The sequence below is a fragment of the Ammospiza nelsoni genome, chromosome 7, assembly GCF_027579445.1.
Source record: "Ammospiza nelsoni isolate bAmmNel1 chromosome 7, bAmmNel1.pri, whole genome shotgun sequence".
NCBI lineage: Eukaryota > Metazoa > Chordata > Aves > Passeriformes > Passerellidae > Ammospiza > Ammospiza nelsoni.
In genome coordinates this window covers 18,719,051-18,732,800 of record NC_080639.1, presented here as the reverse complement: position 1 = coordinate 18,732,800, position 13,750 = coordinate 18,719,051, and the positions used below count along the sequence as shown (strand labels likewise).

General features: G+C 39.1%; 1 protein-coding gene across 4 annotated transcripts in view; it reads right to left on the bottom strand.

Annotated features, from left to right (window-relative positions):
• CHN1 (chimerin 1) overlaps window positions 1-13,750 on the bottom strand; it is a 92,444-nt gene that overhangs the window by 62,979 nt on the left and 15,715 nt on the right. For 3 of the 4 annotated variants that reach the window (XM_059475801.1, XM_059475802.1, XM_059475804.1), the window contains 2 exons: window positions 7,237-7,275; window positions 3,909-3,964 (listed from right to left, as the gene is read on the bottom strand). In XM_059475801.1, coding sequence (XP_059331784.1) covers window positions 3,909-3,964; window positions 7,237-7,275 — 95 coding nt within the window. Of the gene's footprint in view, window positions 1-3,908; window positions 3,965-5,784; window positions 5,807-7,236; window positions 7,276-13,750 lie in introns of those variants that run through there. The other variant, XM_059475803.1, reaches the window with a different exon arrangement.

Sequence of the window (13,750 nt, the reverse complement as noted above, 5' to 3'; positions counted from 1 at the left end):
TCAATGTTGATGTGCAACACTTTTTGCCTGCATACGACTCAGCGCAGCTGGAACCTCAATTCACAGAGTTTTATTGCCTGTTTATTTGTGTTTTGGGGCTTTTTAATCACTTTTTAAATTTATGATAATATTAGGGGGTTTTGACATCTATACTGACATACATTAAGACTTGAAGAAAATTCCATCAGAACTCAACAGGGGCCTTCTAATTCACTCAGAATGACTGGGCTACAGACACAGTGCAGCTTGTGTGCACTGAGAAAACCACACAGACTCTCTGTAAGCCAAATTTACCATGTAAGACAGTAAACACTGTTCTCAGGCTTTCTGTAAAGCTTCTGACAGGTGTTACACCAACTGCACCCTTTGCAACTTAGACACAGTGCTCTTATCCTCAACTGCGCTGGAACCAGAAGCAATGTGCAGCTCTCTTGGTCTTTTGTGTTTCCTTGGACTTCAAAGGGCTCCTGGCAGACTGTATTCTACAAATTTAATTCTACAAATGACAATGCAGGCACCCACGTATCCTCCCTTTGCACCTGAGCACTGAAGGCCAAAACAGTTTAGTTCAGAAGCTTCAATACTCTAACTTTCACAGTTTGTCATCCATAAGTTAATGGGACAAAACCAAAACATCTGGACTGGAACTCAACCCATCCAAGAAAGGAAATACATTTTAAAATAAGATGATAGCAAGAAATTGGTCCTATTAGCTCATGTAATTATCCACTGTAGAATTCTTTTCTGATTTGGCAATGTCTTGGGACCAAAGCATTGCTGAGGTTGAGTAAGAGCAGACATAGCTGCTTCTTTTTCTTTGTATCCAGCAAAGATCAGCCAAACACTGCCTTTTGACTTCTCAGGATTTTTACTAATGGGAAAAATTTCCTGTTGTTGTTAGCTTAGCAAGGTTTTAAAAATTGCTTCTAACTTGGAAAAAAATGAGGGGGAAAAGCATGAGATATTTCTTTCCAATGTGTTTATTTGTATATCACTAATGCAGAGGCCACAGGAAAAAATTAAATTCTTATGATACCTTCAAGAAACACAAATATCAGCAAGATATCCACCATTACTTCATTTGTCTTTTTTTCAAACTGAGGGGTGAAGGCAATGAAACCAAATTTATGAACAGACAAATCAAGCAGACGTGGCAAGCACCCTACAGCAGACATTCCTTTGGAAAAGGGCTTAGCTATAATGAAATTTGGAAAGTCATTCTAGTCAAATATCATGCAGATAAAGCCACCTTTACAAACAGCTCTAATAAGGATGTGCATTATATATGCTCATATTCTGTGTTTCTTGACAATTTTCACAATACTAAACAGAGATGCTGTTTAACAGGTTAATTAACTATTAGCACTGAATTAGGATGAAGCCTCCTAAAAGGACAGAAAAAGCCACTGATTTCAATTTCTCCATACTATGTATTTTTTCATATAGTTATTTTAAATTGTTCATTGAATGCTTTTATATGTCAGTCAAGGCTGCCCTAAATATGCCTATGCATGCACACATGTATACAAGCCTATAAGCAAAAAAAATAGTAATTTCATGGAGGAAATACAGTATTAATTGGACAAACAACATTATAATTTGCATGCAAGCCTCATGCAGAAGTCAAATAACCTTAGAACATTATGGAATTATCAAATTTAACCTCATGGACTATTAAAAGGCTCAGCTCTGCTGCACCTTTACAATAAAAAAATCACAAATGAATGCAATCTCCTTTTACTTCAGTGTCTCTCCACTGATCTGTGTGTTGTCTGATATGAAACTGGTGTAGCAGAGCAGAAACTTGAATTCTTTGTATTTGAGAAGCATTTCAAGTTAAGTAGGTCATTCTGTTGAATACACCTCTCAGTATCAGCACTTGTACAGTGTGTGTCTTTGCACATGTAATAAAGGGTTGGGGTTTTTTTACGGTGTGATTTCCAATTATTCTTTAACAAGTGCTTTTTGCCCTTAATCATCACTCCTGCTTTTGTCAACAAGTGGATTACAACAAGGCAAGAAGAGCAATTTATGTGTTAATATCTCACCAAATTACATATCATTCCTTCCCACTGACCTCTTTGATGTTCTCAGGACCAAAATTCTCTTCCTAATGTTTATGAATTTGTTTATACAGCTGAATAATTCAACCACTTAGGAAAAGATTCTGCTCCCCACTGACTCATGTGTGGCTGCTAATAGAAACCCAGCTGAGAAAGAACTGATCACAAAGCTCAACACAAGCAGGAGAGGCTGAGACCAGAGAGAAAGGTTAACAAGTTACTGCTTGCTGAATATATTTTCACTTCAAATCAGCTCAGCTGCATAAATTGTTCAACACTTATAATGAAAAACTCTTATCTGCGTTATAAGGAACTAATGATGAAGTAGGAAAATGCACACTGATCATGTACTTCTTCAATTTTACCTTTATTAGTTAAAAATAAGCTTCCAATTTTTTAAATAAAGTAATTCTTCAATGATAAAATGCATATTTAATATGCTCTGTTCTGCAGCTAAATACCTGACTGATTCTTTCATAGTTTTCTGTTATTTACTTCTATTCACACTAGTTTCTCAATCTACAGCCTTTATTTCTCAGTTTCTACAATGTTCATGGTGCAGACACAGGTTTACTCTGCAGAGTTCAAGAAGCTATTTTAAAATACACAATGTCAGTTTTTTTGTTCACTCTGACACGGGGATAGATTTACACTTAAGTTTGTAATATGTCAATCTTGTTTTGGAATAAATTCATAGAAATATATAATTACAGACACTAATCTGTTGCATTGCATTCTCCATTGATGACAGGACTTAGCAGTGTTTTGATTGTACATGATACTTTTGCAATCCCCCATTGACCATAGCAAATGGCCACCACTCACCCATAGCAAATTTTCCTTTGTAAACCAGTCCAGCTTTTTAATTAACTATCTCTATTAGAGCTAGTAACACTTTCCAATTAATAGAATTTAAATTCAGTGAAAATGAGGATGAGAAAGTTGTAGTAGTCAGTGTGATTCATATTTGAAGATTTACACAGGTGCTTTTATATTCGGCCAGCAAGTTTCTTGTTCTACTCTAAAAAGAGGACAATCAGTATCTGATCAATAGCTGAACAATTTCCATCACACCAGAGGCAGTAAAAATTTTTCATTTTCAGATACTGAATTATACACATTTATGTCTCTGCTTATTTGACTGGATTAGCTAATAGTATTCTAAGAAACACTATGAAAAAGAACTTAATATGAAATTTGCTTGTGAGTTCTTACGACGTAGGACAGAAGACCTCCAAGCCCTTCTCTGCAGCCAAACTGGCCTGGGATATTATGCTATCATATTTTACTAAATATCCCAGACTCCTTCAGCAATTTACAATTTCTCCCTGACTACAAAGTATATATAGTATATAGAGTATACTACATATACTTGGTGCAGTCAAATAATTACAAAATAATTATCATGTTAAGCATTGTATGACTTGCTTAACCATGCTGGTACTTTCAATTATGGATTGGTTTGAGTTTTTAATTTCTTTGTTGTTTTTATTTTGGTTTATTATTTCAAAGAAATCAATATATATACAGAAAAAATAAGGTTCTAATTCTGTGGGAATTAAAACATTCACAAATGAGATCCTCATGAGCAAATCAGGAGAAAACATGTGTTTCCATGTGTCTAAGCATCAAAAAGTAGTCAATGAGTCTCAGTAAATGATGATACACATCAAAATGCTTTAAATTCCACTTTTAGAACAAATGGATTTCTGAGTACCCGTGCCCCAAGGCTACCCACTCTAATCACAGCACAAAGTGTCCCAAGGAGCCACTCCTTGGGCTGGACACAATAAGTTCAGGCATGGAATTACTGGACTGTACAGAACTGAACACTGTGATACCTACCTCACGAGTGCAGGTTATTCTTCTAGGATGGGGAGCTTCCTGTTGCAACTGATACACTGGGAGAAGGCAGAAGTTAAATTCTAATTAATAGAGCATCATTGTGTAAGTTACACATTTTAACATTAAACATTGCTGTTTAAATAAAGGAGACTTTTTGCAAAATTTAACACAAGGATATGAAAGATATAAAAATTTACTAACAAAGGGTCAGAAAAAAAGAATGTTGCAAGCCAAAATGGGATATTGATTTTCTTTATAACGAATTCATCAAGTAATATGGAATAACTAGGTGAGATCAGACAAGTTCCAACAAACAGATCAGAAAAAGAATCATAGTAAACACAAACTAAAGTTCACTATTTGTCAGATCAGGCTGCTGTCAGACTTTCTTTGGCAAGCAGATGGAGCCCAATCCTACAGTGCTGGGCACACACCCAGTCACCTGCAACACATCAAGGCTTTACAAGAACCACTCAGAACTGTGCACTGTCAAACCCTCTGCCTTTGCCACTGCTCAGTGAGGACCTTTCTGAAGAAAGAGAAAGATGAAGACACTAAAGCCTTTGCAGATCTAAAGACAAAATGAGTTGAGTAGCAGAGTAAAACAGCTAAGGCTCAAATTATGACATACACTTACTTACATTTATATCTTCCTTCCTACTTTTTCTCTGTTTTTAAAATAAGTTTCATCAAGCCAGAACAGATCTTTACAACCAGATGTAAATTTACTGCTACTAGTATGTGCAGACTTTATGGAATAATACCAAAGGAATGACTTTCAACTTTAATGCCAACTGAATCTGGTTTGGCAACTCACCTTCAAAATGAGGCTGTCAACCCTAAGTTAGTATTGCAATAGTACACTAGAAATGGCAAAATGGACATTTGGAATTGTAATATTCTAAAATTAAATAATGTTGCAATCATTAGCATGAATACCAAGGTCTACATTGTGCCATCACCTTCTTCAGGTAATAAGACCATACATTAATTTAAGCAATAAAATTTGACTTAATTACAATTCTCATTTGATCCCAAATCTTTTCCACTGGCAAATGCTGTATTTATGTGTCAAGCTACATGGGAATGGAGAAAATGGCAAGATGCCCAATGACCATTGAATCGTAAGATAAACTGGAAAAAAACATTCCCTTTTTTCCAAATAAAAAAACCTAATGGTTTTTCCTGTTGCTGCTAAAATCAGTCATTTCCATGCTGGGTAATACACAAATGATTTCTGCAAGTGATGAAGAACAGCACACTGGTATATAAAAGTGCAATTATCATTTTAGGCATAGCATGACCATTTATTTTGCCAGCACATAGATTCCCTAGCTTCTATTGTAAAAGCTGTATTTGACCACACTGGATCCTGTCCATATCTAATTCTGAGAACTGTAGAGTCAATTTCAAAGGAAAAAAAAAAAAAAAGGAAGGAGCAAGTTAAGATTTTTCTGAATTTCACAAAAGAGGAGACCCACAACCATCATGCCCCACAGAAACTGGGTGAAAACTCAGAACTATTTCCCACCTTACTTCAAGCCAGGCTGAAAAGATTTTCTGAAAGGAAATTCTTTTTCACCAATGGCAATATCTTTCTCCTCTTCCAGTAACCTAGCACAGCAGGGTGACTAGCTAAGTTACAAAACAGGATTCCTATCCCTCCTCCTCTAACCGATGGATGCAATTCGAATTGTTCAACAGCAGCTTTTCCTTGCTGTAATTATTGCCAGGGAAGTCAAACAAGACATTCCTCTTTGTCATGAGGCAGAAATCTGACCAAACCTCAGGATCCAGAGCTTCACCCTGAGCCCCACAGGCAGGTTCACCACGGCAGGCAAGCCCCAGTGTGGTAGGAGAGGGGGTGCACACAAACCATTCATACAAACCACATTGGAGAGTGCTGCAAACACATCTGCACATGCCCAGGCCTTCAGCTTCTGTCAAGCTGGCAACAAAGATTTGGTATTAGAGAGGTTCAAGCTCCTTCTTCTAGATCATGGTGTGGAATAAACTTGAGCAGTGTTCCCTGAGTTCACAGAAGGTATAGAGCTGGGGAAAAATAATCAAATCTGCCCTCTTACACTTGCTCTCCTTCTAACCATGATTCTCACCTAGTCTTTAATTCTACATCTCTGATTAAAAAGTTTCCCACAGCAGGATGGAAACCTTTAAAGTAACTACATTTTCTCAAGTGCTAAATCTCCTCAACCTTTAGAGAGCAAACATTTTCTCAATGTGAAACGTTGCTTGAGCAAACCCCTTTAACCAAGATGAACATATACAAAGTAATGCAAATGTAAGTCTGACAACCCTAAACTGTTAAGTGAGTTATACACACGAACATTCTGTTTTCAAAATCTGCTTTTTGAAGATTTTCAGAAGAGTCTGAGCAGCAGACTCCTCTTTCTTGCTTCCTCAAGTGTCAAAATGTCTCACATCTTGGCTTTTGTATCTACAGATAACTAGAATTCATAGGTGAGCCACTGTGGGGAAGCTATGACGGTCTTCTACAGTTTTCTCATATTCTCTTCCATGTCCCTAAACCTCCATTTGCACAGACAAATAAGAGGTCATTTTACATGAAATTCTTTTGATTTAAAAATGGCTGTTTGCTTTTTTGTGGGTTTGGTTTGGTTTTTTTTGAAAAAAACCCCATCAGGTTGTGAAGTTCCCAAGAGGGTGGCACTCTGATGTCAGGGCAAGGCACCTGGCCTGCTGCCCTGCACACCTGACCAAGGCAGCCTGCAAGACCAGCTGCCCCTGGGCACGGGCACAAGCACACCAAGAACTGCAGAGCACGGGCAGGCTGGTAGCAAACACGCCCTTCTAGCCAGGGCTTCCAAAAACCTGCTTGTGATTTGTCACACCAGGTCAAACAAATGCTCTTGTTTCACTACATCAGCAAATTCCTGAAAAAAAACAATTTACTTTGAGTTTTCTTAACCAGCTCAAGCTCAGCTCTAGTGATGCAAGGCACTAGATCACAGGAGCCCTAGAAGTTTGCAAGGATACCAACTTTAAGGCATGAATGGAGCTTATGTAAGCCCTGATCTAGGCAGACAAACCACTATAAGCAAGACCAAGCAGGAGTGGGACAATGCACATTAATAAGGGGCAGAGAATCTACTCCTCTAAATAATCTATGTTCACTTGTCCTTGGGGTAGTGAAACTACCTCCTTGTACCTGTCTCTAAAAGAAGTGAACCCCTTTGATACTTCTTAAACTCACATTCTGATGAAAAGAGAAATTAGTCTTTTAAAACATCCAACTGAAACTTTTTCAGCTTTAACTTGGGAAAAAGCCCCAAAATGCTGAGATACTTACAGTAAGATTTCCAAACAGGTGGTCTGTATTCATCAGTATCTGAAAAGAAACAAAGAAATCTTAATGTTGCATAGGAAACATTTTAACACAGAAAAAAACTGCAGAAGCACTTGCAGAATTATTAAGATAATATTGCACCTAGGTTCTAAACCTACTTTTTACTATTATAGAACAAGCTGTTTTTACTTAAACTAAAAATGTGAAAAGGTATTTCCTTAATCCAGCTGGGGGAAAAACTATAGAAACAAATCTGAAAAATGTCAAACATGCAGATCAGAAGCCAGCATACTGTGAGGAGGAAGAATGTATATTATTTTACTATGTATATAAGTTCTATTTTCAACTATACCAGAAAGATTTTTTAAATCTCAATTTATATTCCAATAAATGAGTTTCCATGCAACTTATTCCTGCCATTAGCTTTTTCCTCTTCTGGATGGCAATTAACAACTCTTAAAATAAAATCAGAGTACGCGAGGACAGCGAAATACTTTGGAGCAATGAAGGGAAGTTTTTTCATACTGAGTACAAGCTCTTTTTGGAAGTAGTGACTAGATATTAAAAGTAACAAATTTCTACTCCTAGATTTTAATTCTCAAATAAAATTTTAAAAAAATAAGATTCCAATGTCTTCTATCACCCTTATGGCTTGTGTTACAACTGATCCAACATTTTGAGCTCAGGGCTATGCTGCAAACTGTGACTCTGACCCACTATTCCACTGCTCTGACCAGCTTCAGTTCTGATGGCACAAGTCACCAAGGCTTTCAGCACGATGCTGTGCTTACCTGCCTGGAGCTGGTGAGAATTATTCCATCCTCCCCACACAGGGTCCCAAGCTGAGCCACCCCCACAGCCAGCCTTGCTGGCTGCAGCCTTTGTGCCTGAGCTCTCTTGGCAATCGTCTGCCCACTGGAACTGCCTGCTGCACCCAACACAACGGGAACTTCTTGTTTTTATTCTAAGGTTACATAAAGATCAAGCAATCTGGGAACCTGTTCCTTGAATTTTAGCCTGAATGGCATCTCCACTTCAGAGTCCTTAAGGCCTGAGCCTGAAGCTGAAATTTTGCTTTGCCTCCCCTTTGAGCAAGCAATCTGTCTTCTTCAGGTCCTTGCTGTAGTCCATCTCTCACACATATTTATGTCAAATATCTCTAAACTAGAGCTTAGTGGAAGGAGATATTTTCCAGTTTAACTGGCACAGGCTTTGCCAGACCCTCCCAGAACACTCCCTGCCCTGTCTGCACTGTAATTTTGTTCCATTTTTTACCCCATATTTTAGCTCTGTGCATGAAGAGGGGGCAGATCTTGCAGACCACCTTGGTGGCAGTGGGTTTTACAAATACAATTCATTATGACTTTATTATTAAGGCAGTGCTCAGTTAAACTGCCATCCCCCTGATTATGATGGGGTTTGATCTTTGGAAGGTCCTGCAGATGCTCTACCACATCCTGCAGAGCAGCAAGAACACCTTGAATCTGCAGAGAGACCTTAAGCAGCTCGTGCTTCACTGAGGCAGTAAAAGCAAATCAGCAGCAACAGATGCAGCCAGGGTTATTCATTCCTGCTTTGATACCTTTAATTAAGGCAGTGCAAGTCGATTCATTCCAGAAGCATTGTAACATGATCCCTTAGCAATGCAATGTCATGTGGAAAAGGAGCAAAATTTTAAAGTAAAAATAATGGCTTTAGTCCCAGAAGACAACTCTTATTCCACCACCTGAATTTACTTTTGATATACTCTGGGTTTTGGCAATATATGCACTAGTTGAATTCACAAATAAATAATTTTAGTAAAGGACAACACACACTGTATTTTTAAAATATGAGCTGACTGTTATGAAAGTAAAAACATCTTGGCAGTCTAACCTGTACTTGCTCACACTCAAGCCCTGCAATTGCTACAGCTAAGGGCACCGTGGTTATAAAACTAAAAAAAGTGACAATATTTGTGCCAAACAAAAAACCTCAAACCTTGTTAAAGTCAGACAAGAACAGCAGTTACTTTCATACAAGAAATAGCTAACATTCAGAAATGGGAAGGAATGATTTATGTTATGCAGCTGTGCAGAAGGATTTTGTTAGAAAAAAAATCTGTCAGTGAGCTTTATTGCCTTTACAGTGTGAGAATACCCTCCAGCCATCCCACACAAAGCAATGAAAAAACAAAAGGTGATTTTTATTGTGATTTTTTTTAAAGTGTAGTAGCAAACACAAGCACAGTGAAAGAGTGAAGCAGAGGGTTTGTAGTGTTTGCTTCCGAGCAAGAATGTTTCTATGACTAAAACTATCCTACTACACAAAGATGAGATAGAATAAGCATGAACACCAGCCCTGTCTATTAGTTAGTTATCTGTTTTTAAAGGTTAACTGATGTGGTCCCATTTAATACATCAAAAATATTTAGAAATTCATTATAAGGAAAAGGGTTTGATTTTCAGATAGTACAGGCTTCTACATACAGCATCTCCAATTAGGCATCTGAAAAGCACTTACAGGCATGATAAAAAACCCACAGAAAATGTGGAACCCAAAATACATTTTCTCACTAATGCTGCAGCATGTTATAATTAATGCAATAAAGTACACTGTCAGTTCTCAGATTTTTTCACAGTAACTCAGCTCTGCTAAATGTTTCCAGGATAAAATAATTTTCTACAAGCTGTGCATCAGGATCTATCTTAACTGTATTTCCTGCCCTAAGTGAGATGCAATTCAACTTAAAGCTACTCTTCTCCAAAGGCCTAGAGCATCAGGGAAAACATAAATAGATAAGCTGATGCCATCAGCTCTGTCCAGATGCAATCCTACCAGCACTGGTCAGATTTTCACCAGTATGAAGGCACTCTCATCAGCAAGGACATTTTAGATCAAGGACATGTCCATGTACATAAATTGCAATTTCAAACTGATACCAGTTTCAAGCTGACAGATACTTTCCCTTAGAATTAACTGGGCTACAAACACAGTGCAGATGATATGTACTTAAAAACCACACAGATTTCCCATAAGCCAAATTTACCATGTAACACAGTAAACACTTTTCTTCAGCTTCCTATAGAGCTTCTGACAAGTGGTGTTACACCACCTTTACTCCGAGCAACTCAGACATAGTGTTTGTTCTTACTCCAGCAGTTTGTACAAGCATTATTTAATGCCATCAGTCAATATAGGTAGAATCCTGAGGATGATCCAAGTGGCTCATCTTTTCTCACTTTGTTTCATTCAGAAGTGCAAAGTTTCCTGAAGATCTACCTCTAGTTTCCTTATATACTAATCACAAGAGAAATTCTGGATACCCAGCTCTTGCTTGCCATCATCCTCTTGACTCACAACACACTCCTCTCTTTTCCAGGACTTTGCTGTCCCCCAGTGGGAGGGAAATCTCCACCTCCATGCAAGACCTCTCCCCTCATCCTTGAGCAGCACTTTGGTTTGCTCCCCAGTGTTGTCCTGTTAGGACTCCCCTGTCTATCCCACTCTACCTGCTCAGCATCTCATTCTGAAGCCACTTTGTCTCATCTCTACCCCAAGGTTCCTTGCTATTTGCTTAAATGCAGAGAAAACAGAGACAAAAAGCTCAGAACAGCACAACAGGCAGCTTCTGGCAACAGTCAGAAATGTCACAGTGGGCAGGAGCATTGCTCTTTGAGTACAGAATGCCCTCCTTTGAGCACACCAATTCACACAAAAAAATAGTTAACTATATGTCTCGAGCATGAGCCAAATTGACAAACACAGACTGACCATCAGAAATACTCACTTCCACAGAAATGGTTGCCAACAAACAACCATACAGCCATTTAGAAGTTCATATACACAGACACAAACACTAGGAGAACATCTCAGATTTTCCATAAACACAAATGTGACTAATTGTGACATTACAATGTAGCATTTCCCTAAGTTTTTTTGCTTCTTTCTTACCCACTCCTATTTTATCCACTATATAAATTTGGACAACTGCAGTACTTTCAGAGTGTACATTTTAACTGCAGATATGAAAACTGTTACTGTTGCCTCAAACTGTTTAGAGTGCTTGCCTTTGTGTATTCCTTTTAAAGAAAGAATAAAAATGTTTACCTCTGCTTGAAATGGCTGTTTCTCAGCCAGTTCAAGGGTAGAGGAGCAGCAGCATCTTAACTCATCAGGATAACCCCATAAAGCAATGTAGACTTCAAGATTTACTGTAGAGAATTTAGTTTTAGTTTTCTTTTGCTGGATATCAGTACCTGCACCTTGGTCATCTCTAACAGCCGAGATTAATGTTGTCTGGGAGCAAACAATCATCCATCTGCTGAGACAGCAGCTTTTACCCCAACCTTTGGTTTTATGTGATGATATCTCTATTGAATACAGGTGAGGCCTCAGGCGGGGATCTTTGTGGAAGAGGCCAGTTCTCAGCCATGTGGACCAAATACCAACATGATCAGGAGAAAAAAAAGTCTGATTTCATGTTCTGAACTGGCCTGGGACCCAAGAATGGTGTAAGTCACAAACATGAAAAGATGCAAGAAAGTATAAACATTCTTCTGTAAGCTCCAGCTAGGCACTAACCAGAAGGCATGTCTTGTAAGAGGCCATTCTTGCTTTGTTTGGCAGCAGCATGTATCAAAAATTAACTCCTGGAGAGATTCATGACCGGCCCAGTGGATGTGGCCATTTGCTGACCCATACAACAGACTCCTTTTTGTGCCTGAAAAGCAACTTCTAGAAAATTTGTCTCCAGCCCCCAGATCTTCCTTATTAGCACCTTCTCTATGCCCAATGGATGCACATAAAAAAAAAATAAAAAAATCACTTGGCTTAGAGAAACAAAGCCATCATTTATTTGCTGGTGAGATTGTCAAGCCACAAAAACCAGCACAATTTAACAGAAAATGTCATTTCATCTCTGTTTTTCAAAGTACAAGTGCCAAGAGCATTTCAGAAACTAAGCTCAAGCCATCACAAAATGTTTTCAGCAGTAGCCAAGCAAGCCCTAGCAGTGAGGCCTTTTACACACTCCAACCAAAATAAAACTCAAACAGCACTGAGTTAATTGAAGGCTGAATACAGCCACTGCCCTAGGCAGCAGCACTAAAACAGATGGGCTACAGCTCCATGGTTTCAGGGTAAATATGAGAAGCTGATCCTTGGCTGCAGCAGCACTGAAGTGTTTTGCAGAAGTCCCTGTGCAGCTGGCAGCAGGAGGGGAAGATAATTCCAGGCAGCTTCTGGAGAGGGACAGCAAGGTAGATGATGCAGAAAACACCAAGCCATCCCTGTCCATAGCATGTGTAAGGAAGAAGTAAGGGACACACACACCAAACATCTTTCATTGCTCCTAGACCAGACCTTGGGATGCTCTTCTCTTTGCACAAAGGCCCTCTGCTACCAGGAGCAGTAAGTTGGATGACAATCTGCCATGGATGGTGGGCAGGAGCAGGACCTTGATGCAAAGAGCAAGTGCCACATGTGTGGCTGCTGCCCATTGCAGCAGAGGGTCCTGTGGAAACAACCCTGGATTAGGGTGCCACACACAGCTGCCAAAGGCTGTAGAGAACTGCACTTCAGTCAGTGTCCATAAACAAAACAGAAAGCTGTGGTCAAGCTTTCTTACCTGGCAAGAAATGTTTTCTTAGAAACAAATACTTCTTTAGCATTTAAGTCCTTCACATGAATAGAAAAAGGGAAATGATCCTATGGCTCAATCTTGTCCTGCCTTCATCTTTCCAAAGCAAAGGGGCAACAAACTATTTCTGACCAAAATATCTCGCACAGACTTATAACACATTTTAAAGGATATGACTTGCAACTTTTTGGAATATTTCTTTTCTCTTAAACAAAACCTCTTATACTGTTATTTTACAAAAAGAATTGGGGTTTAGAAGTCACTGAATAAATAATGTTTACCCAAATGTAATGTTGCTCCATTAGTGACTTAAAACCAAGACATTAATGACAAGAACCTGATGGCACATATGGCCTGGGGCCATGTAGAAATCGCTTAGGGTTTCACAACCTGGGCATCATAGAATTTCCTTTGTTAATGGAACATCCCCACAGGGCTGAGAACACCCCAGGCAATAGGCACCACATTTCTGTATGTCACTCAGCAACGATGACTGATACTTCTAGAATGTTATTGAGTCTTTGATGCTTCTTTAATGTTATCTTTGGCACCCAAATTCCTTTGAATTAAGGAAAAGAAAAATGCTTTGAAAACTTTTAGACATATCAAGGCTCTTCCTAAGACACCAATGCTGTAAAGGAGCTTCAGCGCAAAAGTCTCCCAATAAACCACCATCTATTTTCTCCACCTTCTCCAGGAAGGGAAAAGACATCAGACAGGCACCCAGTTCAACAAGCTGGCAGGTGTTAGAGCTCAGCAGGGCCCTCAGTGGTGTGCAGACAGCACCCCTCCCAGCAGGGCATCCCCTGCTCTGAGCCCATCGTGCTGTTGACACGACACAACCCATCCCGGTGGGAGCTGGAGCGAGGCACTGCTAAATTCCAGCTACATCCCACT